Here is a 24,782-nt window from a genome sequence, read left to right on the forward strand (position 1 = left end):
ACTTTGACTCTACATTTAATAGGCTATCTCTCTCTTACTATTTAATAACTGACATTAATGAAAATGTTATGCATGATATTTTAGAACTAAAATAAACATATATGTTTGAGATTACACATTTTGTAGACATCGATATTATACTGTATGGAACATTGGACTTTTTAAAGGTATGGCCAAGGCAGCCCTCGAAGCAATCAATGGATGCAATTTATTTGGTGACAAAGGAGCGTCATGGAGCGTTGTATACGTGGATATTGACGCACACAATAGAAATAGAAGTATTTTTGAAACAATGTTGCCACGGGAATCTAGTTCTAAGGTAAAAATTCTAATTATTTTGTTAATTATAAGAAAATAACAAGTTAAGTAATAGTGAGACATAGTAAACTATGGCAATAAAGCTAACTTACTGATCAATGCGGTTTTATATGTATATTTTTGTACTTGTACTATTCTTTAAGCTAAAGAGTTTGTTTGATAGAACTCATCTTCAGTGGTCATTTTGGCAACTAGACATAGACGTAACATTTATTAATAACAAAACACACACACAGAAACACATAAAACAACAATAATCAAAAAATAATAATAATAGACAGATAATTTTTTTTTTAAGAAAACGGTAGAATTGTTTAATGCGTGTGTGCTGTGGTTGTAATTGGCCCTGGCCAATTATGCTGTTAGTAGTTAAACTGCAGGTTCTATAATTTTGCATTTGTTCTTATAGTAAATTTTCTTACTATTTTCATTAATTGCTGCAATTACGAAGCATTTGCCATTCGATTATACACGAGTTTTAGTATTTTTTTGCTTTAAAAAATGTATGAAAGAAACGATTTATAAAAAAATATAGAAATGGTATTTTTGTTGCTTGTTCGAAAATATCTCTTTCTAAAATCTCTGTCCTTCCAGGGTGTTGACGCCGCTCTTCTGCCAACAATATCTTTCCCCGCTTTCGCGACACACGAAGATATCTTGGTACAATTAACTAAAACGAATCTTTTGAATCGCTTAAAAGGGAAATATGGTTTCAAAAGGTTTAGTCGGGATGGTTATAAGTGTGTGTTGGAAGATCCCAATAGGCGTTATTATAATGAGGGTGAATTGAAGGAATTTGATGGAATGGAATCCGAGTGGCCGCTTTTCTATGTAATGATGATCATTGATGGTGTGTTTAGGACATTGCCGGAGCAGGTTGAGGAGTATCAGAAGTTGTTGAAGTCGAGAATATATATGGATGAGTTTGGTGGTAAGTTTTTGTTACCATTAATATATAATTAGAAAATTATTTCTGGATTGGTTATTATATTATATTGTCTATACTTCTATAAATAATATAAAGTAGATAGAGTGTGTTTTGTATGTTTGTAACGTCATTTCAAATCAACTTGATCGAAAAAAATGCTAAAAGGAAATTAGTATGTTAATAAAAATAGTAATGTAATATCCGTATACATTACGCATACGTCAGCATTAGCTATATTTATTATCAATATTAAATCAAGATATGCATTAATTTGCCTCATTTGATGATTTTAAAAATTGCTTTTAGATCCAGTCATCCCCTGGTACTACTACGTGCCTCGAGAAGGTGTTGAAAGTGAACGCAACGAACCCTATTCCGTACGAAGAGTTCCGGCAAGTACGTATCAGTACATACTCTGTTTCAAGTCTAAATATTTTGACATTAGTGACGTCATACTTTGAATCGCGTTATACAAGTGTTTTCGACCCTTAAGAATATATACAATACATCAGCCTCTGAGGCCCTAAGGACGGTATGAAACTCGTAAGGGATCTTCCTTTCGGTTGGTACACCTTTCATCCTCCGCATATCTATTGTTCACGGTTACCTAGTTACTATCCCATACCACTACCCATTCAAATTTCCAAAAAGGTCGTATATATTATAAAAGGTTTGAGTAATCAATAAATATAAAACTTAGTGTATGTAATACAATAGAAAATAATATTAGGACATTTGTTTTTTTTTAACTTTAGTAAATGAAATGCGTTAATATTATATAATACATAAAATAAAAAATAAACACTGGAGTTATGTACCTATATAAAGTAATATTCGGAGTTAAGTCCGTCAAAGATGTTTTATTATAATTTTTCGATTAATTGATTAGCCGTTGGGGTCGTATATTGTTTATACTAAAGTATATTTAAACCAATTTCAGACAAACCAGGAGATGACAATAAAGGTAAAATGTATGTTGTTTGTGCTTTACTTAGCACAGCTCCATCTTGCACTGCACTCTAATTTTCTTTCTTCCTTTTTAAATAATATATTTTCTTTTCGCTTGGACAGTCACTAATGCTTAGCAAAAAAATTAAAAAAGAATATTCTTCTTTCATATGTCTTTAACACAATTAATTCCTATTAGATTCAAGCTTTGAACTCTATTAAACCTTTTGCATTCTTTTAGGATAGCTTTTAGTAGCATTGGGCTATTTGAGAAATTTTTAAATATAAGATTATACATTAGTAATTATGGAACCTATACAATTATATTTTTGTGATTCTATTAAGTATTGGCTTTAAAATTGTAGTTATGGATGTATAATTTCATCCCGCCAAAATGCTTTTCTTTATAAGATGGCGTCGCCATGTAAACAAACGTCAAGTTTGTTGCTCTTTATTCTAAAAATACACATATAATGTTATTAGGATTCGATAGATAAATAAATACAATTCACGTTATCGTCGATTCGACCGTGTCACGTGGCCAACATTAAAAAAAATATGTTTTTTTTATAAATGAATAATTATTTACAAGTTATTTCTATTAAGCTTTTTTTATCTCGTTCTTTATTTATTTATTGTATAAATGATTTTAATATAAACAAAGTTGGTGTGGTGGAAACACAAACTGTACACAGTTTTCAGGACGTCGAACATATTTAAATCAATAGAGTGAATGCGTAATTGTATAATTACTTTACGTAATAAATAATATACAAGTATTATTTGAAAATAAGAAAAAATACTTAAAGGCCCGAACGAATCTAACTTCGCATGAAGCTTCAAGTCCTTTAATTGGCATTTAACATTCTACTATTATTTAATTTAACATTTATTTGAATACAAACCCTTGATACAGATACGGGAGGCTTATTCCTATGGGCGCAATCATTGTTCGTGCTGGCTCAACTGTTAACGGGTGGGTTACTACACGTAAACGAGTTAGATCCTATAAGACGGTATCTCCCTTCATATAATCGACCTAGGAGGGCTGGACGGTATTCTGCTTTTCAAGTAAGTTAATAAAGTTAAAATGTAGTAACACAACAGTTTAAGATTTTGAACGATTTAAAGAAAGTCACTGTGCCGATAAAGTAATTGAGGTGACAACTTCCATAGCATAGCCAATTCTCTCAACAACTATATATAATTATTATTGGGCAAATTAAAGATGATATGAAAATATCCTGATTTATGTTACAGTATATAAAGTGTTAAAGTATATAAAAGTTAAAAAGTGTAAAAATCTATAAATGGTTGAGATAAAACATCTTGTTTTCCTTTTCATGCTCCAAACTTAAGGCTAAACCGACGTTCGTAAGTACCTGCCCCGTATTTTAAGTGAGTTACAAAGCACATTGTGTTCACTTGGCCAAATTATGCTTTTTAAGATGAGTAGCGAAATAACAGTCAAATGCACGTTGCCACAGAACAGTAGTAAATTTTCTAAACGTCACACGTATTGTGTTGCACAAGAAGGCTTGTTGAGTGTTGTAGCGTCGTTGTATAGTCCATAATATGCGAGTCCAAAAGTTTGATGACGATTCAAGTAATCGCGCTAGCAAAGTGCCGACAATGTATACAACATCTTGACAACAGTTACTGAGGCCTTGTGCGGTAAGACTGTTGTTCGACTAGTCGAGGTTCCTTAGATTTCGGTTTAAGGTTGGAGAAAAGGACCTTTTTTCATAATATTGATAATCGAAAATGTCAATAAAAACTGTTTAGTGTTGTAGCTGTCTCTAGGAACACCTATGGTACAGATTTCAAAACCAATGTTTTATTTGCAATCGTAATAGTTGCCTTTATATTGCACAAATGTATACATTATTCACAACAAGTGAAGGCAGTTTCGCTAATAGCTTGTTCAACGGACCACTGCCTCAAGTGTCCATGTTTTGCGTGAACCACAGGAGTGTAATTTTCACAGCTTTGTTACTGTTGAATAGTATGTCAGTAGAGGTGTCACTTATTTAATATCCCCAATTATCTTGAATTGGAATTCCATCTTAATTACAACACGCTATGGTGCATTTTACAATGCAAACAATTGCTATACAATGCTTTGAGAGCACATTGCGTCAGGTATTTATTAAGTGTTCTTATGTTTTCAGGGTATTGCTACTGACTTAGTGGTTCAAGTTGTATTAATAGCTGAATCAATGCGGCTTCAAGCTATGATGGGAACGTATGGAATACAAACACAGACACCTCACGAAGTAGAACCAGTACAGGTATTTAAAACATTGTACTAATGTATGCACATTTTGTAGTCTGATAGTTTGTCAATTCAGCAAGCATAATTTCTTGGGAAACTAGTCTGAAAATAAGGATACATTTTAGTTTATAAAAATCGTAAATATTTAATTAATTTTTACACAGTGAGCTCGTTTCCTTGATTGAAGCTTTGTATTATTTATTATAATTTTTTGACATAATTTAAATTTTTATTCCCAATGTTTCGCGTGCTTACAGCGTGCGTAAATTATGTAATTATGTATGATTCAATCCGGTAACAAAAAATGTTTTCTTTCTATAATTTAAGTTATCAGATGATGATGATGATAGAGAGATGTTAGTTTTTTTAACAGTGTTGGTACAATTTATATTTACGACGCAGAATGTTATTTAGTGTTTTCGATTCGAATACGATTTACTGAATTTATAATGAATCAAAACTGAGTTTTTGTTTATCTTTTAGGTTTGCAGTTCTACTCAATTGGTGCACGTATATCGTGAATTGGGCGTATGCGCTAAGTTGAAACTGACAGGTCGTCCCATTCGACCCGTAGGTTCCCTAGGAACTAGTAAGGTAGGTTGGATTTGGTCAGTAAATAAAGATTCAAAATTTACAATTATTTCCAATTCTCAAATCAAAGGTACAGGAGAAGAAGAAGAAGAGAAGGCAATAAACTCCGACACTAATCCGCCAAGGCTTTTTGTACAAAATGTTTGTAAGCTAGAGTTAAAGAACATTCAAATGGTTGATTGTATTTAGACATTTGATTTTTTTAGATTTATCGCGTGTGCGGAATGACGGTTCTGTGCTATCCGCTGATTTTTGAAGTGTCAGAGTTCTACTTATATCGGGATATGGCTCTTCTAATCGATGATATTAAAACCGAATTGCAATTTGTTGGGAAGTAAGTACATATTTTTTAAAATATAAAATTTAATTTGTTCTTGACTAATAATAGTCAGCTATAGTGCAATAAGGGGGCTTAGACAAGGTGCCGTAACAGTAGTGTATGTAGAAAGTCGAAAACTATATTTGTATGTCAATTTGTCGACACGAACTGTCATTTAGTCTGGACTAAGGCCCGAGTAGTTTTAAATTAGAAAAAATAGATGGCGCTTGTTACGTTTTTCTAATGTAATATTATTAATCTGTGTATGTATCATAGATTAAATAGTTTCTGTAAATAAATTAGCTTTACGAGGACAAGTCAGTATTGATCCCAAGTTATATTCATAAATAATAAAGTTTTTAAAGTTAAATAAAACTGTTAATTATTACGAGCGGCAGCTCACATCAGGTAGTCGATCTTTAAAAATACTTAATATAAGTGTAGTGATTTGACTATGTAATTAAAAATTTCCCTACTTGCTTATCAGATATTGGCGTCTTTCGGGAAGACCAACAGTGTGTCTATTAGTTCGTGAAGAACACATGCGAGACCCCCACTTTAAGCAGATGTTAGACCTCTTCGCGATGCTGAAGAAGGGGCACTGTGATGGGGTCAAAGTGAGACTGGGACGATTGCAGAATCTTATATCAAGCTCTTGCATAGGTGAGATTAAAATATATAGAAATGGTTTTTTGACATATACGTTGTGGTACCTACCAACGTAAAGATTTTTTTAAAATTTATTTTAATTTTGGCTATAAACTTATATTCATGTTTTAAGCTATGTATTATTTGCAAGCCCGTATCATGCTAGCTACGCCACCAGTTGATATATTACAGTACTATTGACACATATTTTAGAAGCCGTATTGGACTAGTTAGTGTGTTCCGCATGCGATTCTCACCCAAGAGGTTATAGACCCATGTGACACGCCAACGCTCGTGCAGGGAAGGAAAACATCCAAAAATTGACGACATGTATCAGAAAGACACATAGAGGCCAAGACTCCTACAGGGTTTTAGCGCCACTGGATTATTATTATTAATATTTTATAAAAAAACATAGTCTATCGCTTTATACAAATCCTTTTAAAATGGGATTTTCTTCAATATTTCAGAGCATCTAGACTTCATGAGTCAAGGTGAATTTCCATCGGAGATGTTTACACAATTCAAACAATTGCAGCACGATTACATTGGCTATCAATCGTTAACTGATGTACCACGGACACTAACATATAGAGAACAGATTCTTAACTATGAGTCGTTCAAGCACAGATCTACGTCAGATGTAGTAGACGCTTTGCGATCCACAGAGAATATATTTGCACAGAGTCAATTGTGGGGTATTTTGTTGGACAGGGAGGGACCTATGTATGAGGTGGGTTTAATGTACATACGTGTTTAAAAAAAAATTAAAATTAACTTTACAGTAAGTACAGGTGAGATTCAGAAATGAGACTTAGTGTTAAGTCTGACTTGTACGACAACAATGTATTGGACTTGACATTTGTATTATGACATACGGGAGTGAATCTACTCTTAACAAGGGGGATTGAGTGGCTTAGAGTCATATACATGTACTATAGGTACTGTTGATAAAAATATTTGTATGAGGAAAAGAAGATTTTTTAAATTATAATATGAACTGAATAATTTAAATTTTCATTTATTAATAAATGATTCATTCTTACTACTACTAGCAGAGTTTCCAAATAAATAAAAAAATCTAATACGCCTACATTAGACCTACGAAATAATAGTCGTTAGTTTTTAGATATTGCAAAATCAAATAAATTACTAAATAACGGTTTCGGAAAGATTTGACTTTAACGTTGTTATTTATAAGTCCTGTCACATTGACAGCTGACACTATAACATTAACATTAACACCATTGTTTTAACGTTTATTAAAAATATTGCCAATATCAAAGAGTACAGTTGAATTCGCTAATAGCGTGTATAAGTTTTACGAACCACATATATTTCTTGAACACAGTAATAAATATATTATGGTATATATTTCAGGTAAATGGAATGAGTGCCTTGGAGTCCCTTAAAAGCCTGTACCACAGTGCCGGCGTGCTTCGTCAGTGGCGCGCAGTGCGATACTGCTCATCGCTGCTTAACCATACTGTGGACTCCATCAGCCCCTTCATTACCACTGTACTCGTTAACGGAAAGCAGGTATGAGTATACATTTATTTTTAATTCTAAAAAAATGCATTAGTATAAACTTTGCAAAAAATGTATAGGTTAGGTATTTTAGGCATTTTTTTTTTGTTTGGAAACAATAAAATGTGATCCTTTTGACATGTGAGTGGCACCATAACCTTAATCTGTGCTTCAGATATCGGCATTAACAATTTTGTCTTGCATTATTTTAATTAACCATTTTAGATTATTCATTCAAAAGAAATATTCATAATTTAAATTTAAAAAAAACAATATATGAGATTACATCGTTTATAAAATTCTTAAGATGCAAGAATTAATTACCTTTTTGCTGCATTTTTTTGTGATAAAAAATGGAATTCACATTAACTTTAACTACATTAACACGCACGTCACTTTATAAACAGTTGATAAGACAGTTGAGGGGCTGTCCATTAATCACGTGAAACACAACATTTTTAACCCCCTCTTTTTAAGAGTTTTAAGACTGGGGGGTGGGGGTCACCACCAAAAATCACTTGTATTTTGAGTACCTACAAAGAATCGTAAATTTTTTATAATAGTATTTTAAGTACCGGTGTAAAGTATAATCAAATCCTATTCTAGAAAATTAAGGACTAAAAAAATGTCTAGACAGAAAAGTTGCAGGTTGTTTTTGACTGGCATAAAAATAATATTATAGGAATGGTGTAATCATGCTAAAAACATATATTGCACTTCGTTGCCTGGCAACGGCGAGTCAAGGTACAGTACAAGCCGCTTTTCGGTTTAGAAATCGCGCGTTTGACGAAAGAATAAGTACATGTGATATCTTACTATACCCCCCTTCCCCTTGTGATATTTCGTAATTTTTGCGAACCCCCCCCCCCCCTTTTAATCTCGCGTTATGGACAGCCCCTAAAAGGTTATGTGCTGCCGCTGTCCCTCTTTTACTCGGACGAATCGGCCGATGGAGTGGAAGAGAGAAAAGCGTCACAAGCCAAACGCTCAGGCCGATCGTGCCTCTCTAGCACTTGTACCGCACTCTCACTTGCACCTTCGGCTCAGGCGGAACGTGACAATGAGTCAAGATTATTCGTGCGTTCGTTCGTTCATCAATTTATAGGACGTTACATCAAAAATAAATATATTCGTATTCTGATGACTGATTAATGAATTATTACTTATAAGTTATTTTACTCCATGCTCTTAAGCCATATTAGAGATAACTCTCAATAACGTTTTATTTAAATAGTAGCTCTTTAGCGCTCATGCAATGATAAATCGATTTTATTACCTTAAGAGGTACCTCGCACACGGGTATTCCTTCTATAAATGTATATATCTATATATAAAATTCTCGTGTCACAATGTTCGTTCCCATACTCTTCCGAAACGATCGATGCTTATGAAAGTTTTTATGTATATTCAGTAAGTCTGAGAATCGGCTACTATCTATCTTCCAAACCCCTAAGTGATAAGGGCTGCATGTCCACCGAAATTTTTTTTTTGAAAAAAATAAATATTTTAGGTTATTTTTATTGAACTGAAAATTATTTCCTGGAAATAATATATGAACATGGCAAAACGGCGTTTGCCTTGGCAGCTAATAAATAATATTATATATGCTTTCAGTTAACAGTTGGTGTGATCGGTCAAAAAGAAACTGTCTTCGATAAACCAATGACGCCGGGCGAAATACAATCTGTTATGTATTCTACTATTCAACCTTATGACGTCATTGGCGCTGTGTTGCAACAGGTAAATTAACATAAACTAATGTCAAAAGATATATACTTAAAATATAAATAGGACATTTCAATCGTATAACCCGTCATATGGACAATTTAAAGTAGTCATTTTTCCATAGGCTAGCTTTAATTTTTTTTTTTACTAAAAAGTATTTATATCATAAATAAAAAACGTGAAAATCATTTAACTATTCAATGGGATATGTGGGCAGTTTTAGGCAGTTTCATTGTTTTATGTTTTTATTCATAGGCATGTTAATTTATTATTTTGCATGGTGCAAAATTCCAAAGTTTGTGATGATGTGGTGGAAGTAAACTAGACACAGCGGTTTAACTAAGAATATAACCGCCTGTGACCTGTTACTTGAAATGTATTGTTTAAAAAAAAATTGCACATTTTTTGCTACTTTCTTGATTTAACGTAAATCAAATTAAATAAAAACCTGACTATAATCTATATTACCAGCTTATGACGTCATATGGCTCTAAGCGACGGTATTTAAAATTATTAAGTATTATTAAGTAAAATTTAAGATTACCTTAAAGTAAAACGCCTTACTTTCTGGTTATACATGATCATTTACATGGATTCGATTTCTTTTGTAAGGTTTCTTACGTTACGTCTTATATAGATACCGGCAAACATCTTGAATAAATGTCCTTGCTTGCGCAGAAGCGATTGTTAGGTTGGCGGGCGAAGGGAAAGTCTGTGTCGATCGCATGATTGGTAAATCAGTTGACGTGTGTGCCGCGCTGTGTAGGCTGCGCAAACTTTCCTCCCACTCCCTTGTCTAATGCTCAAGAAGTTTGCCGGTATCTGAACTTACATTTTACAGGAAGTCGTGTTGTACTGTGGCCGATTGATTGCTACAAATCCTGATATGTTCCGTGGTATACTAAAGATACGAGTGGGATGGGTGTTGGAGGCGATTCGGATTTATTTGGAACTATTCCCCAACGAAAAGAAAGCTGATGCCACCCTGGAGAGTCTGTCGCCATTCAAATTACGGACGTTACTTCAAAGGGTGCTCACTGTATCCGACTGGGCTGATGAAACGGGGTAAGGACTATTTTTGAACTACAAAAACTGTCAAGAGTTGTGAGGTTGTTTATTGTATAAAGTATGGAACTTTTACCAAAGGCAAGACACCGCCTGTTATAATTTGGTTTGTGAAAAAAAATATTGTGCTCTATGTCTAGAGCAAAGCTTAGCTATTGGCGCGTTAAGTTGTTTCCAAGAAAGTGATTTTTATTCATTTGAGTAGTTTGTTATAATAATGAGGAATAATTTAAAATGTACCTATTATACAAATGTCAAGTGTATCCGAACCGCGTAAATCGGCCCCTATCATAGATAAAAAGAAATTGCGGATCGAGCTGTTTTTTATTATTATTCGCGGGCCAGGTCGTAGCTAAGTCTGTAATCCATACTGCGTTGTATTTCGTAGATTTCTTTTTTAGCAAATTCCATAATCCAGTGGGACGAAAATATATAATAAAAAACTAGCCTTTTTTCAAAATGAAAACTTTTGTAGTCTGTGCGGAGATAACCGTCGTGATTTGAGATCGCTACACTGCCGATTTAACTTTTTTATTTCATTCACAATACTTTACGTCATGACAGTAATCATCTTGATACTTCATATGAAATTAAAAGTATATAATGATTGAGAATAAATGATTTTATAGAATAGGGGGCACGCCCGTATACCTCACCTGATGTTAAGTGATACCGCCGCCCATAGACACTCAATGCCAATGGGCTCGTGAGTGCGTTGCCAGCCTTTTCTTGAAGGACCTTAAGTTGGATTGGTTCGGAAATACTTCAGTGGGCAGCTGATTCCACATAGTGGTGTTGCGTGGCAAAAACTACCTTAAAAATTGCACAGTTGTGGAACGATGAACGTTTCTCTATCGGCACAGACCAACTTCTTGATGGAATTAACTATTGTAAGGTCGCGATTATTTCCGATGATGTGTGTTTATTGATATTATATTAATGTTCTTAATTTAAATATGTGTGACAATAAAATGTCCTTATCAAATTACCATTCCAGATTAACCCAGTTACAGAGACGGCAATTAGAAGGCTGCCTATGTCGAGTTCCAAAACACTTTTATGTGCAAGTTTGGGATATACTATTGAGTACACCGCAAGGAATTATTGTTCAAGTAAGAATTCCTTACACATTAACTAAAGTACCACTGTATCTGTTTAGAGAATCTTTGAGTGAGATTCAGAAACGATACTAGGGCAAATTATGATTCCCGTATGTAAAGTCATTAATAAAAAGCCATGAGTTTTTTTCCTTATTTGCAAAAATAAAATCTATTATATTTTTTGTTGCAATTTTGTAAATAATGTGTTATTACGGTATTGTTTAAATCCTGGGCAGGTTTAAGTGTAAAATTAATTATGTAAATTGACTAATATTAACGATTATGGTTGAAAAGGTTTCAAATATTTCATCATACAATGCATGACACGCGGGTAAAGCTGCGAAAGCTATAAAAATGCTGTGTCTAAGAATAAATGAAGCTTTATAAAATTCGGTATACAAATATTCAAAAGTAAAGGAAAATATTTTTTTAACATTCATATGGTTAACCTATATTCATTTATCAAGCGAGCAAGTATTCATTTTCTGGCTGTAGTACTCCCTATTGCTGAGGAGTCCCAATGGACTGGATTTAAATTAATGTTACTAATTGTAATAGTTTTCATTATTTTAGATTTCACGTTACAAATGACGACGACGAGACATACAGATACCGGCAAACTTCTTGAGCACTAAACAAGGGAGTGGGGGAAAGTTTGCGCATCGTACACACCGCGGGACACAAACGTCAACTGATTTACCAATCACGCGATTGACACGTCACTCTCCAGCCTCCGTGCGCCACCCCCCTCTCAGTGATACCCAAAAATCGCTTCTGCGCAGACAAAGACATTTGTTCAAGATGTTTGCCGGTATCTGTACTTATTTTAAATAGACTGTGTACAGCTTGCTAGCTAGTGGACTGTGAAATGTGTGTTTAATCTTTATATGTATTGAATGTCAGGAGTATCTGTATTGTATATGTAATGTATGTATGAGAAAGCTGCACTAGATAACTAAATATATGAGAGGGTGAGATGTAAGAACCTAACAACCCTACGGATCCCTAAGCCCTAAGATGTACCCTAACACATAATTAGTGAATATATAAATAAGTACGGGATGTCTGCCTACGGGTAGGATCAAAGGTTCGAGGTGGTGGGATTATCTCAAAGCTTTCTGGCAGGCTTACCACGATAATTAGGGGCTTGAAGTAGTCTTCGCCACTTTGAGAGGAAGCGAGAAATTAATACGACAGACATATATTAAATACTACTTACACCAATTCACACATATATAATATTATTTATGTGAGCTGTTGGTGTATTGCGCACCTTCAGCTATTAACAATTTGGAACACACGTGAGCCGTGTCAGCAGTTGGTCAATGTTCAAATGAGATCTGAACAGACAAAACTAAATAGAAAACATACACAAGACCACAGAACATATAAATTGATACAGATACAAGGCTTGTTTTGTATAGATACTATAAAAAATCAATAGATGGAGCTTAGTAGTAGAGTAGTATTTTGATATATTAACAATAATAGAAATAGTATTTTGCGGCCAATATTCGGCATTGAACTTACTACTTACTTACATACTTGAGAATTATCGTTACTAATGACAAAAAACTTCTTGTAGGGCCATGCAATACCAGCTCAACCAACCCTAGTCAACATGTCCCGTTCGGAACTATCATTCGCATTATTAGTAGAAGAGGCATTAGTCCGAATACCGTCAGCAGCTCGTCGCCAACTTTGTGTGGAACTACTGTGTGTCCTCGCGACAATATTACGAAGGAACCCGGAGCTATATCTTCAACAACCATTGGACCTGGATAAATTGCTGGATGACGCGCACTCTACATATGCAAAGGTAATCTAATTGCTATATATATCTTTGTGATACGCGTTGATTGAAATGCTAGTACGAATTAAAAAAATCTAGGAAGTAGTTGCTGCAACTCTATCGAAAATTATATCCATAGAGCACTATCAGAGTTCAGTTATTAACACACCCAAAATGCATGCTCTCTGTATATATTATTATTATGTGTGTCAACTTTTTAATTGGTGTTTAGAGTTTAAAAAATATTATTATATATGGCTGTAAGGTTATTCTAAATAATTTTTTTATGGTCTTAAGTTAAGTACCTAAGTGTTTTTGTCCACTATTCTACCGGAAAGTCATATCGTGGTAATTGTTTAATTATTTAAATCCGTAAATATTCAATGTAAAGATCAGTCTTATGTTTCATCCAAATCGGTTCAGAAATGTGCGTTATATAGCCTATATTCTTTTGACAGGTGTTTGAAGTCGATTTAACTTTTTCTTTGACGATTGACATTGCAGGATAGCGGGCAGCCGGTATCCGATTGTTCTTTAGCTGGTGCAACCGCGACCGTTACGTTGGGATATCTCGCTCGGGCGGTTGTTAACAGCGTCTTACAGATGGCTGCCGCGCCTCATCTTGCCACAGCTGCGCCTACTGATCACGAGTCATGTCTCATTGCTTAAATACATGAATATTCTGTTTCTAGACTAACTCAGGTAAATATTAATAGTCATGGTAGTCCAAATGTTTTTTAATATTTAAAACACAAAAAAGAATCACGTCAAAATGATAGCATAGTCGATTACAAATAGCAAGGAAGAATTATTCATATTAACTAAGTTTATACTGATGTGTAATCAATACAATTTGGGCTAAAAATCTTTTTTTGCAATATTTGTGGTTGTTTGGCTAGCTTGTATTCTGTGGTAAAATTATATTGTTCAGATAGAAATAATAAAAATTGTATTTAGTAAAGAGGTTCCTTTTGCATACAAAAATTTGTTGTGGATGATACCGATGCCGGTTGCACTGTCATTTATGATGGTTTTTTTTAATCAAAATTTATTTGTGATATTATAGTCACCTTAATATAAATTATATAATAATTCTCTATAAATTAAATAATATCAGGACATAACTGGTGAATATTTGTTCTTATTGTTCTCAAAATAATTGAGAAATAACTAAATGTGTCAACCGTCTTTGAGTTGAAAGTATGTTTATAACAAAATGATTATTGCGTTAACTTAGAATTAAAAGACAAAATATAGTGAGTTTTATACTATTTTATAGATTTGTATATTTATAAGGATAATTTGTAAAATTATAATATTTATTAAGAAAAATAAAGATATGTAGGAAATAAGTAGAGTTATTTGTAAATCTGTCATTTTATTATACAAAAAATTGTAGATGCACGAATCGCCGACAATTCACAATCACATTCAAACTCACTACTACTTACATAAATTAATTTCAATAATTATCTAGAGTCCATTATACACTTTATTATTTGGTGATTGTTTAAGTATTTTCCGTAGAGCTGCAACAAAGGAGAATTTGTAAATATGATAATAATTTAAATTAATTTGTGTTGTTGCCCTTACCAAGACATAATTAACGTTAATTAATAAAACTTACTCATAAAAATCTTTTGGCTACATCCACATATAGTAAAAGATTTATTCATATATACCTATATGATTATAGGACATAATGTTCACTTATTAACTCAATAAAAAATTATGTTTTCAATGCTTTTAAATTTACTGCCAGTAATGAAATCAACAGCACAGAATAGAAATGTCTACTGTCAATCTTACGTAGCTAATTTTTTTGCTTTCAAAGACACTTCACGTGAGATGATGAGCAATTAAAATAATAAATATAAAATGTTTAGACTCATAATATGAATCAATAGCATTACATATTAAAACCCGTGTGGAAATTAGAAATTTTAAATATAGCTTTTATAAGTGCCAAATTTCATACAAAACGTAGTTTAAGAAATCTGAGAAATCAGTTAGTTTTAATTCATGTTAATAATTATTCTAAGATCATTAGGACTAGTTAGGAATATACAACAAATGGTCTATTTTATTCAAGTTTTACATGTTTAAATACGAATCCAGTTTTATATTAAACATGTAAACGCGAATTTATTATTTACCTTACGAATGTCTTTATTGACCATGTTTGAAATACAGTTCAATAAATATTATAAATTTAAAATAAAAAGGTACTCGCGCAATTTAGACTATAAAAAATCTACTACACTACAAGTTGACAAATTAATTAGTATATTTAAGATAAATATTTATCTCATAAGTTTAAGTAAACAAACGCGATACATACCTTCCTTTTCATCATCAGTAAAGTCTTGCTTAGGAAACTCGATATCAAAGGTAACATAAAGGTTGCCATTTAAGTTATTGTTTTCAAAGTTGGGCATTCCTTCACCCTTCTTACGGACACGGGCCCCAGCCCATGTCACTTTATCTCTTGAGATAGTCACTTTGTGTCCATCAAGGTGTTTCAATTCTAGTGTGAAGCCTGTTAAAGCATCCTGTAATAAAAATATTATATTAATTAATGGCAACATAATTTTTTTTGCCAAATATATTCTTGATAATAAGGCTGTAGTTGGTCTAATGCAAGTATTTTTAGGTCATAGTTTGATTACGCATACTTATATCAATTTTCATATGTTTATAATAAATTTCTACATGCATTGAAATTCATATGCAATATTCTCTCTTCCAAACTTTGCCGTTATCAGCATGTGTGTTATCAGAATTTTATTAATACTGAAATTTTAATTGAGTGTGAACTATGTCAAATATGTTCGGAAATATTTTTAGAATAAAATGATTTTCTGTTGTTTAGACATTAAATCATTTTATTAATGACAAAACAACATATGTTTTTTACTGAAATATATATATATATAAGAGAATAAAAAAATTTGTTACAAATTATTGTTTATATTAGTTAAGCCAACAAATATTAAGATTATTTATAATGGAAACCAGTTCAAACATACCTGCAAAGATATTGTGACATTTGTGTAGAGATCATCTCCTTTCCTTGTGAACTGTGGATGCCTTTCAGTATGGAACACAATTATGAGATCTCCGGATTCACCATCCATGTGGGGCTCACCTTCACCTCTTAGTTTAGTTTTATGGTTATCAGGAGCACCTACTTCTACCTAGAAGACACTATGTTATGAATATCACTGAAGTCATAAATATGTTACATGTTAAAAATAATTCTGTATTGCCAAGATGACAAATTACATATACAATGTAAACTCTATATAACAACACTCAAGGGACTGTGCATATTTTAATGTTACAAAGAGTAATAAAATGTATTAGAGAAAAAAAGGATAATTCTAATTTGAACACTTGCGTATAGACTGTTATTTTCATCTGAAGTCTTTTGCATCATGTTGCATTTTTTTACTTATTTTCCGGATTGTGATTTTGGGTCTTTAAGGGGTTTATTGATAAATCAAGGATGTTACATGGAGTTTCGCTGTATTTTAGAAATATTTAAAATATACCTCAATTTCTAAAAGTCTTTCTTCATTAACTAACTTAACATTAGGGCACTCATCGCAGACTCTTTGCTGCATCATCTGGAAACGGCCAGGGCCCAGGTTCCTAGTAACCATTTCTTGTCTACAATTACACTTTCTTGTTCCTGATGCTGGCTTTATAACTGGTTTGTTGCGAGTTATCTGAAAAACAATAAAAATATATTTATAGAATAACTATTATTATATTAATGGTGTAATAAAGTTAAGAACTTACTTCAATGAAATTTCCATTGTAAAGTTCCTCTAAGGATACAGTTAATTCCATTACTACATCCGCCCCCCTTGGTGTTTCGTGGTGCTGTGTTTCCCCACCAAAATGAAAACCAAAGTCACCAAAGAAACTCGCAAAGGGATCATTATTGTTCATCATACCATCTTTCTTTAAACAATCTTCTCCACACCTGTCATACAGTTCTCTTTTTTCTGGGTCTGATAAAGCCTCATAAGCTGCGCCCAAGTCCTGGAATTTTTGGGATGCATCTGGATCATCCTGATTTTTATCTGGATGCAAGGCTTTCGCTAATTTTCTGTAAGCTTTTTTGATATCATTTGTTGTTGCTGAACGGGTTACACCAAGTATCTGATAGAAATCACGACCGGCTGTCACTAATAATATTGTTGATATGAAGAACAATAGACACGTATACGCAGAATTAATAAGCATTTTTAAATACTAATAGTTAGCTCTATTGATTTACATGAAACATTTACTTTTTATATCATACTCTTCTGTATAGATGAATCGCATCTTACAGGAAAACTAATAAAATTGAATTGAGCACGAAGTTCAAGTATTGCCCTACGAAATTGAAAATGACATATGGTGATCATTCCAACAGTCAATTTGTCTCATCCTGATTGGTTAGAATGTTGATCCATATTGAAATTTCTTGTTCACAGCGACCAATCGTAAGTTTACTCGTATTCTCCTATATATTTTGATGGGGCGAAACACAGAGCGCTTTTCTATGTATAGATAATAAAACTAATAGAAAATATACATTTTTTTATGTAATAGGAGGCAAATGGGCAGGAGGCTCACCTGATTTTAAGTGATACCACCGCAAATGGACAAATTGTGCGTTGCCGGCCTTTCAAGAATTGGTACGCTTTTTTCTTGAAGGACCCTAAGTCGAATTGGTTCGGAAATACTTCAGTGGGCAGCAGGCAGCTGGTTCCACATAGTGGCGGCGCGTAGCAAAAACTGCCATAGAAAACGCTCAGTTGTGGAACGACGGAAGTCGGGGTGATACGGATGGTATATTGTATTTACCTTGACGTCCGATAATGAAACTCAGGTGCAGGTATTGCACTCCCCATGGTGAATGCCGTAGAAGATGCAGAGAGAACCCACATTTCTACGCAACGCCAAGGGATCAAGCCGCACGGAAAGTGATTGGTCGTCGTCGATCCCAATCGCTCTTGTTGAACACGGTCAAGTGGAGGGAGCTGGAATTTGCGCTTTATAGAGTTGGATGTCCACCACCCGGAGTGAAGTACCGTCTCGCCTTGCTAAGTACACCTAGCTTTTGGAGGCTAATTTAGCCTTATCTTCCAAATGACCGCGAAATTGAACGTCATTCGATATGTCATCGCCCAGTATTCCGATGTTAGCTGAGGCTTTAAGGAGAGTGCCTTCAAAGAGGGGAGTAGCTACAAAGAGAGTTTTTTTAGCGGAAAACATGCATACTTGTGTCTTCTTGGGGTTAAATTGCGGGTCAATTGCCTCTGCCCACCTATGTCACCAGCTGAGCTAGTTATATAGTGATACTTCAAGAGTAAGCCGTTAATAATGGTTTCCATTATTTTGAAGAACAAGAAGGTTATAGCAATAGGGCGATAGTTGGACGGATCAGTTGCCGGAATATAACTTCAGGCATCGTTGTATCACACCGTAATAATATCGGTGGTTCCTTCCTTTCCACCCAAAGTGGAGTTCGACATAAAGAGACTGCCTAGAAGATCGGCCTTCTCTTTTGCGGTATGGGCCAGTGAGTCATCCTCCCTATGCAATGGTGGTAAAGAGGGCTGACAGTAATTACAGAGGTGGGCCAATTTCTCACCAAACCTGGCAATATGCTCTGACTTTTCTTTAGTGATTTCCCGTTTCAAGGACCTAGAGGCTGAATTATATGCTTTTTTACGTCGCCGAGCCGCATCTCAGGATGTCACCGCTTCTGCTCAGACTTTAAAGAATTCATGCTTACAGCGCAAAGCCTCAATGCAAGAATGCCTAAACCGACCGGCACCGCAGAGAATGGAATAAAAAGTTACATGCCCTGCAGGACCACATCGGTGACAGAGTCAGCGACGGCATCTGGAATACTTGACGAAAAGCAAATGGGCCCCCAAAAGTAGGACGGTAGGACGCAAAAAAAGATCGTATCCCATCCCAATCTACTGACTTATAATGCCACACAAGGCGACGGCGCGTGAACGGCACAATGCTCCGAACCACACAATAATCTGACGAACCCAATGGCGGGTCAACAGAGACTTGGTAGTTATCCGGATGTGAAATCAAATCAGCAGAAGGTCCAACAAAGCGGGTTTATGACCATCCACATCTGGTATTCGCGTAATCGCCAGAGACCATTTGCGTCAAGTCGTAAGCTAAAGCAAGGTCGTGAAAGGATCTTCTTGCGTGATCGGTGCTTTCACAGCCGAGCGAAATGAAAGAGTTAAAATCGCCAAGTATCACGATTTCAGCTGTAGGATATGTATAGTATAGCCAAACGTACAACTTATAGACATAAAATGGAATTTGCTTTGAGACAAGACTTATTGGGTCGCAGAATCACTAGAGTGAATTAGTATTTCTTAATTTAATTGCGTTAGAACGTAAGATAAAAGATACGATTAACTGTCGTCTTAATTATAAAATTAAACAACAAACAAACATTGTAGTGATGAACTTTTAAAATATCTACTACCTAATCTGTCAGCAGTCAGTAAGTAATTCTGTGGTCGATGGTTCGATGGTTCGAATTGAGAAATGAAAGTTACAAAGTTCAAACTTCAAATAAACAAACTACAGAAACACTCGAGAGTCCATTAAAACTTTTGTTAAATTCTACATTTGATAATTTGCATGTTACAGTTCATTTAGTATACAAATTGTTATCTTACAATTTTGAAAAGTCATGGCTTTACGAGGTGTAAAAGTTGTGGAAATGATTGGACTTGCACCAGGACCAGTTTGTGGTACTATTTTAGCCGATTTTGGGGCTACAGTAACAGTAATCCATAAAGTTAGTGTTGTTTTTATATGCCTTTAATTTTTTTCCTGCTTAATTTTGTTACCAAAATTCCAATAATGAAAAATATCTGATTTTAAGCCAGAATTGTATACTAATATTTTACTTCTTGTTGTTTGGTTGAATACTCCAACCTTGTTAATTGTTTAATTTTTTTTAGCTACAACCTGCCCCTTTTGATGTTATGTGTAATGGTAAGAAAATGTTATCTGTCAACTTAAAATCTAAGGAAGGAGTAGAAGTTGTAAGGAAACTATGTTCCTCGTCAGATGTTCTCATTGATACCTATCGCCCAGGAGTTTTGGAAAAAATTGGGCTAGGTCCAGAAACTTTAATGAAAGAAAACAAACAATTAATATATTCAAGGATATCTGGATATGGCCAAGATGGATATTATCGAAATAACCCAGGACATGATATTAATTATGCATCTATTTCAGGCATACTTTCAATGTTTCGTAGAGGTGACCAACCTCCAGTTCCGCCGATGAATATTTTAGCAGATTTTGCAGGTGGAAGTTTTTTAACCGCACTTGGAATAGTAATAGCCTTGTATGAAAGAACTATATCCGGCAAAGGCCAGGTAATTGATGCAAGTATGACTGAAGGTTTGGCATATGTGGGTAATTGGCTATTCAGAGCAAGAAGTTTACCTTTCTTGGATCAAGAACCAGGAAAGAATGTTCTTGATGGTGGAATGTCATTTTACAGAACATATAAGACTAAAGATGGATATTTTATGGCCGTTGGTTCTCTGGAACCTCAGTTTTATATGAATTTACTCAAAGGCTTGGAACTGTCAGAAGATATTTATCATCAATTGGCTGATCAAGATATGTGTAATCAAAAATTTGAAGAGGTCTTTCTTACAAAGACACAGGAAGAATGGATTGAAATATTTGATCAACTAGAAGCATGTGTTACACCTGTTGTGAACTTTAATGAAGCTAACAGAAACAAATGTAACGCTTCAAAAAATTCATTTTATATTGATCACAACAATTTAGTGGCACCAGAGCCCGCACCCAAATTGTCTAGAACACCACCAAATGCTACTGGAAAAAAATTACCACCAAAACATGGGGAACATACAATAGAAATTTTATATGGTCTTGGATACAACAAGAGTGAAATAGATGAATTAATCAATAAAGGATGTGTTTATGCTTTAAAAAAATCAAATTTATAGATGCTAATTACATTTAACTTAAGGAATTGTGATATAGTGATATGGTGATATGTATAGAATTAAGGGTAAGTGTTATTTAAGTGTGTAAAAGTTTTATCATGGGTAAGAAATGTATTTAAATAATGTCAACACAAATATGAATTTAATTTAACCTTTACATTTAGGCATATTAATAGTTGATCATTATTTCAACAAATCAAGATACATATATGAATGAATAATATAAATTTATGATGCATTAACATATTTAAATAATTATTGCTAAACAAGTGTTCCGACAGACGTTGTCCTGTCTTAACTATGAATATTAATTTCGAATTGGTATAATTAACAAAAAATGTTTTATGATATATAACATTCTTTGTATGTTTTTCTGACTCGTTTATAAGTAGTTTTATTGGTATTCCGACACGGGAACAGGCGACCTATAACTGGCCATGTGAAAAACATGGATTTTCAAGAAATTAGCACACAATTAGCGACTTTGATTATTTTATATGTATTTTATCAATATAATAACTCCGATCGAAGCATTACTTTGAATGATTACTTATAATATACAACAAGTAGCAAAAACAAAGGAGCAGTTATAAATGATAACACAAAATCAAATGGAACAAAGCATTGTGGATTCAAATCACTGAAAAATGTTACATCAAAATATTGATTTTAAGAGAAACGTGTGTTGTGTTTACGCATATAGACAAATATGCGGACATTTAAAAAAAACGCAACGAGTGTATGACTTTAAAATTGACGTTTTGTCGCACTGGCCACTTTGACTTCAAATATCACCTCTTTGGTTGGGAATTCGAAAACCATGATTCCTTTCATTTTTCCCTTTTACTTTATTTTCTTTACGTCACTCTTTATAAAATGGAAAACATGAAATGTGGCGTTATTTACTAGTAGTTATTACTAGTATTGATGTTTATTGATTCCCATCTGAATGGTTTTTTTAGTAAGGGGATCAATGAAGGCAAAGGCTTTAAGATGGCAAAAGTACATACTTTGATTAATTAAATATATTCTATTAAAAATAATCTAATTTTTATCTACCATTTAAAAAGCCAATTTCATAGGTACCTACCTAATAAACACGTTCTACTATAGAATATTTTTTGTGTAATGCACTTTTGAAGTAATAATTTTCCTACTCTACTGTATTCTTGATGTATTTTTAATTACTAAAATCACCGATTAGTACCTATCCGTAGATACATACGCTTGTTTATAGCTGTTTACAAAAATGTACCTATCCAGTTTGTTAAAATAGTTAAGACAAGTAACTATTAAATTATACGTTGAAGTGATTAGTCGTTCGTGGGTTATCATCCTAATATTTTTTCAGACGACCAAAACGCTGGTGTGATGTAGGTACGCAGCAATTTGGTGGCGTACATTTTTAAATTTAATATCTCTTTGTATCGCAGCCTCTAGTGAGTTGTACATCACAAGGAATTACGGAAATGTCAGAAAATTGTTACGAAATTTAATGTTTTTTAAAAGATTTATTGCACTTTTACATATGTTGCGGCGACATATGCAAGATATAAACATTCTTTATAAGTAATTTATTAAAATTACGATGTCGAAGCCGTTTTGTCATATTATGCCTTAACCCAAAACAAACCCAATAATGTTTAATTAGGTAAATAACTAAATCTGACAGTAAATAAAATCTAGTATTGTCTTTTGTTAACATAGCTTTTACATATTAAGAAAAACACTTTTTGAACTCTTTGAATTATAGATAATTAGATTTTATTTAAGTAACAGATCTAATTAGATCTATAATTAAAAAAAAACAGGAAAGCACTTAAAAGCAGTCTGGTTCAGAGTTTCTGTGTACCTACATACCTGTGACGCGTACAGTAAAAAAATTGTAGGTATGCTTACTTGATTATTAAGGCTTTTACTTAAACAATTAACTTTAGATATTTTTAGACTTAGTATTTTTACACGCAATTATTAGTGGGAAGATAGATATCTCCTATATTAATTTAGAAATTAACGACAGCAAAAATTATAATTATTATAAATTGTTCTATGTGGCTCGTAACAAATCGAATTACCGGCATATTTCACCAATGTTTCGGGTTTTATCTAACTATGACACACCAACTATGAGAATATTCAGATTTTCCACCTCACCATAGAAGATGTGAGGAAGTTTTTGAAGAGGCGGAAAGACTCTGATTTTGTTTAAGCAGTAATTTGAAATATTAAGTAATATTTGCTGTTTTAAATGTTAAATATCAGTTTTCTTTAGTTTAATTTTTTTTAAATATATTTTGTCTATTAATGTAATCACTTGTTTTCTGATACATATATATTGTTAATCTATGTAATCTGTTCGGGTTTTCTGTATTGTCTAAGTGTTTTGTTTTATAATATGTATGTTACCTGTACGATTACTAATAATTAAATACACTTTCTCTAATTAAAATTTACATACACTCTTAATTGGTTATACCACATTGTGCTACAGATAAGATCGACCAGAGCCTTACATAATCCTTTATTGTTCCATTTAAGATTATATCAAAAGGATAAGCAATGAGATTTGCACGAATAAATTTTTACGTTAACGATAATGACAAAGGCTAAAAAGGATTTTTAAATTTCTTCTCTAATTCTACAGACTAAAGCAAATAGGACTGACTGTATATATCATTATAAATGTTATTATATTACAATTATAAATCTTTAAAGAATGAAATGCGAATTAAATTGATTATTTACATAGCTGCCTAGACAGTCTCAATGCTCGGATTTGACTGTTGAAAGGCTGAAACCAAATTTCTTTTTAATAATATCATAAGAAATGTAGGTTAATATCCGGTAAATAAATTGTATTTATATGCCCGAACTAAGATAAAATAATATACGACCACAAATAGGTAAGTAATTTATATATCATAGGAATTATATGTGGTAGAAAAACCTACTGTAAATCACATTAAAGTTATTTTGACACAATTAAATAAAAATATGTAATTCATATAGTGTCACTAAATTCGGAGTGTAGGTATTGAAAAAACGTAGAAAATAATTATACTCAATATATATGATAAATATTCCTGAAATATTTTTTTCAGCTCAATGATTGAATGCTGATTTGAAGTAGTCATCATTTTAATAAGACTCTAACGAGGCGGTAACATTTAATGATCGCGCGAACTAAACAAATATTGATAAATAATTTTAGAAACGGATTATACGAACAACACCAATACTCTCATAGAACTTTAAGAGACTTTAAGAGACACCGAGAAAATAGGTGATCATTCTATTGTAAAATTTAATCTATTATTTATCCTAACACATGTGGGAAAATAATCGTCAGAAATATTCTTAGAATAAGATTTTGAATAGAGACTTAACTCCAAGTACGATTCTCGTATATCGTGAAACCTTTTGAATTTGACACACTGAAGTCAAACCTACAAAGTTTTCCAATCTGTTGCACTTAGTACCGGGAATTAAACCACATCTTCATAATCAAAA

The 24,782-nt window shown here is 33.3% G+C and overlaps 3 protein-coding genes across 10 annotated transcripts in view; 2 read left to right on the plus strand and 1 right to left on the minus strand.

Annotated features, from left to right (window-relative positions):
- LOC123706903 (probable phosphorylase b kinase regulatory subunit beta) overlaps positions 1 to 14,522 on the plus strand; it is an 18,130-nt gene extending 3,608 nt beyond the window's left edge. For 5 of the 8 annotated variants that reach the window (XM_045656510.1, XM_045656509.1, XM_045656514.1 and 2 more), the window contains 17 exons: positions 168 to 319; positions 913 to 1,249; positions 1,553 to 1,642; positions 2,187 to 2,210; positions 3,111 to 3,265; positions 3,554 to 3,568; positions 4,366 to 4,485; positions 4,953 to 5,063; positions 5,267 to 5,394; positions 5,867 to 6,042; positions 6,498 to 6,760; positions 7,408 to 7,566; positions 9,169 to 9,294; positions 10,121 to 10,344; positions 11,342 to 11,456; positions 13,030 to 13,263; positions 13,741 to 14,522. In XM_045656510.1, the coding sequence (XP_045512466.1) occupies positions 168 to 319; positions 913 to 1,249; positions 1,553 to 1,642; positions 2,187 to 2,210; positions 3,111 to 3,265; positions 3,554 to 3,568; positions 4,366 to 4,485; positions 4,953 to 5,063; positions 5,267 to 5,394; positions 5,867 to 6,042; positions 6,498 to 6,760; positions 7,408 to 7,566; positions 9,169 to 9,294; positions 10,121 to 10,344; positions 11,342 to 11,456; positions 13,030 to 13,263; positions 13,741 to 13,905 (2,594 nt within the window). In that variant the 3' untranslated portion in view covers positions 13,906 to 14,522. The remainder of the gene's footprint in view (positions 1 to 167; positions 320 to 912; positions 1,250 to 1,552; positions 1,643 to 2,186; positions 2,211 to 3,110; positions 3,266 to 3,553; positions 3,569 to 4,365; positions 4,486 to 4,952; positions 5,064 to 5,266; positions 5,395 to 5,866; positions 6,043 to 6,497; positions 6,761 to 7,407; positions 7,567 to 9,168; positions 9,295 to 10,120; positions 10,345 to 11,341; positions 11,457 to 13,029; positions 13,264 to 13,740) is intronic. The other 3 variants (XM_045656512.1, XM_045656511.1, XM_045656516.1) reach the window with 3 other exon arrangements.
- A 75-nt stretch (positions 14,523 to 14,597) lies between these two features.
- LOC123706908 (dnaJ homolog shv) lies at positions 14,598 to 17,644 on the minus strand. The gene is made up of 5 exons (XM_045656525.1): positions 17,041 to 17,644; positions 16,791 to 16,967; positions 16,266 to 16,433; positions 15,578 to 15,788; positions 14,598 to 14,765 (listed from the first exon to the last, which is right to left on the minus strand). The coding sequence occupies exons 1-5, from the start codon at positions 17,488 to 17,490 to the stop codon at positions 14,710 to 14,712; spliced, it is 1,062 nt and encodes a 353-aa protein (XP_045512481.1). The 5' UTR covers positions 17,491 to 17,644; the 3' UTR covers positions 14,598 to 14,709.
- Positions 17,645 to 19,814: 2,170 nt separating this feature from the next.
- Positions 19,815 to 21,483, plus strand: LOC123706907 (alpha-methylacyl-CoA racemase). Its single transcript, XM_045656524.1, has 2 exons — positions 19,815 to 20,077; positions 20,244 to 21,483. The coding sequence occupies exons 1-2, from the start codon at positions 19,970 to 19,972 to the stop codon at positions 21,270 to 21,272; spliced, it is 1,137 nt and encodes a 378-aa protein (XP_045512480.1). The 5' UTR covers positions 19,815 to 19,969; the 3' UTR covers positions 21,273 to 21,483.
- The last annotated feature ends 3,299 nt before the right edge of the window (positions 21,484 to 24,782 follow it).

Source organism: Pieris brassicae, chromosome 3, assembly GCF_905147105.1.
Source record: "Pieris brassicae chromosome 3, ilPieBrab1.1, whole genome shotgun sequence".
Taxonomy (NCBI): Eukaryota; Metazoa; Arthropoda; class Insecta; order Lepidoptera; family Pieridae; genus Pieris; species Pieris brassicae.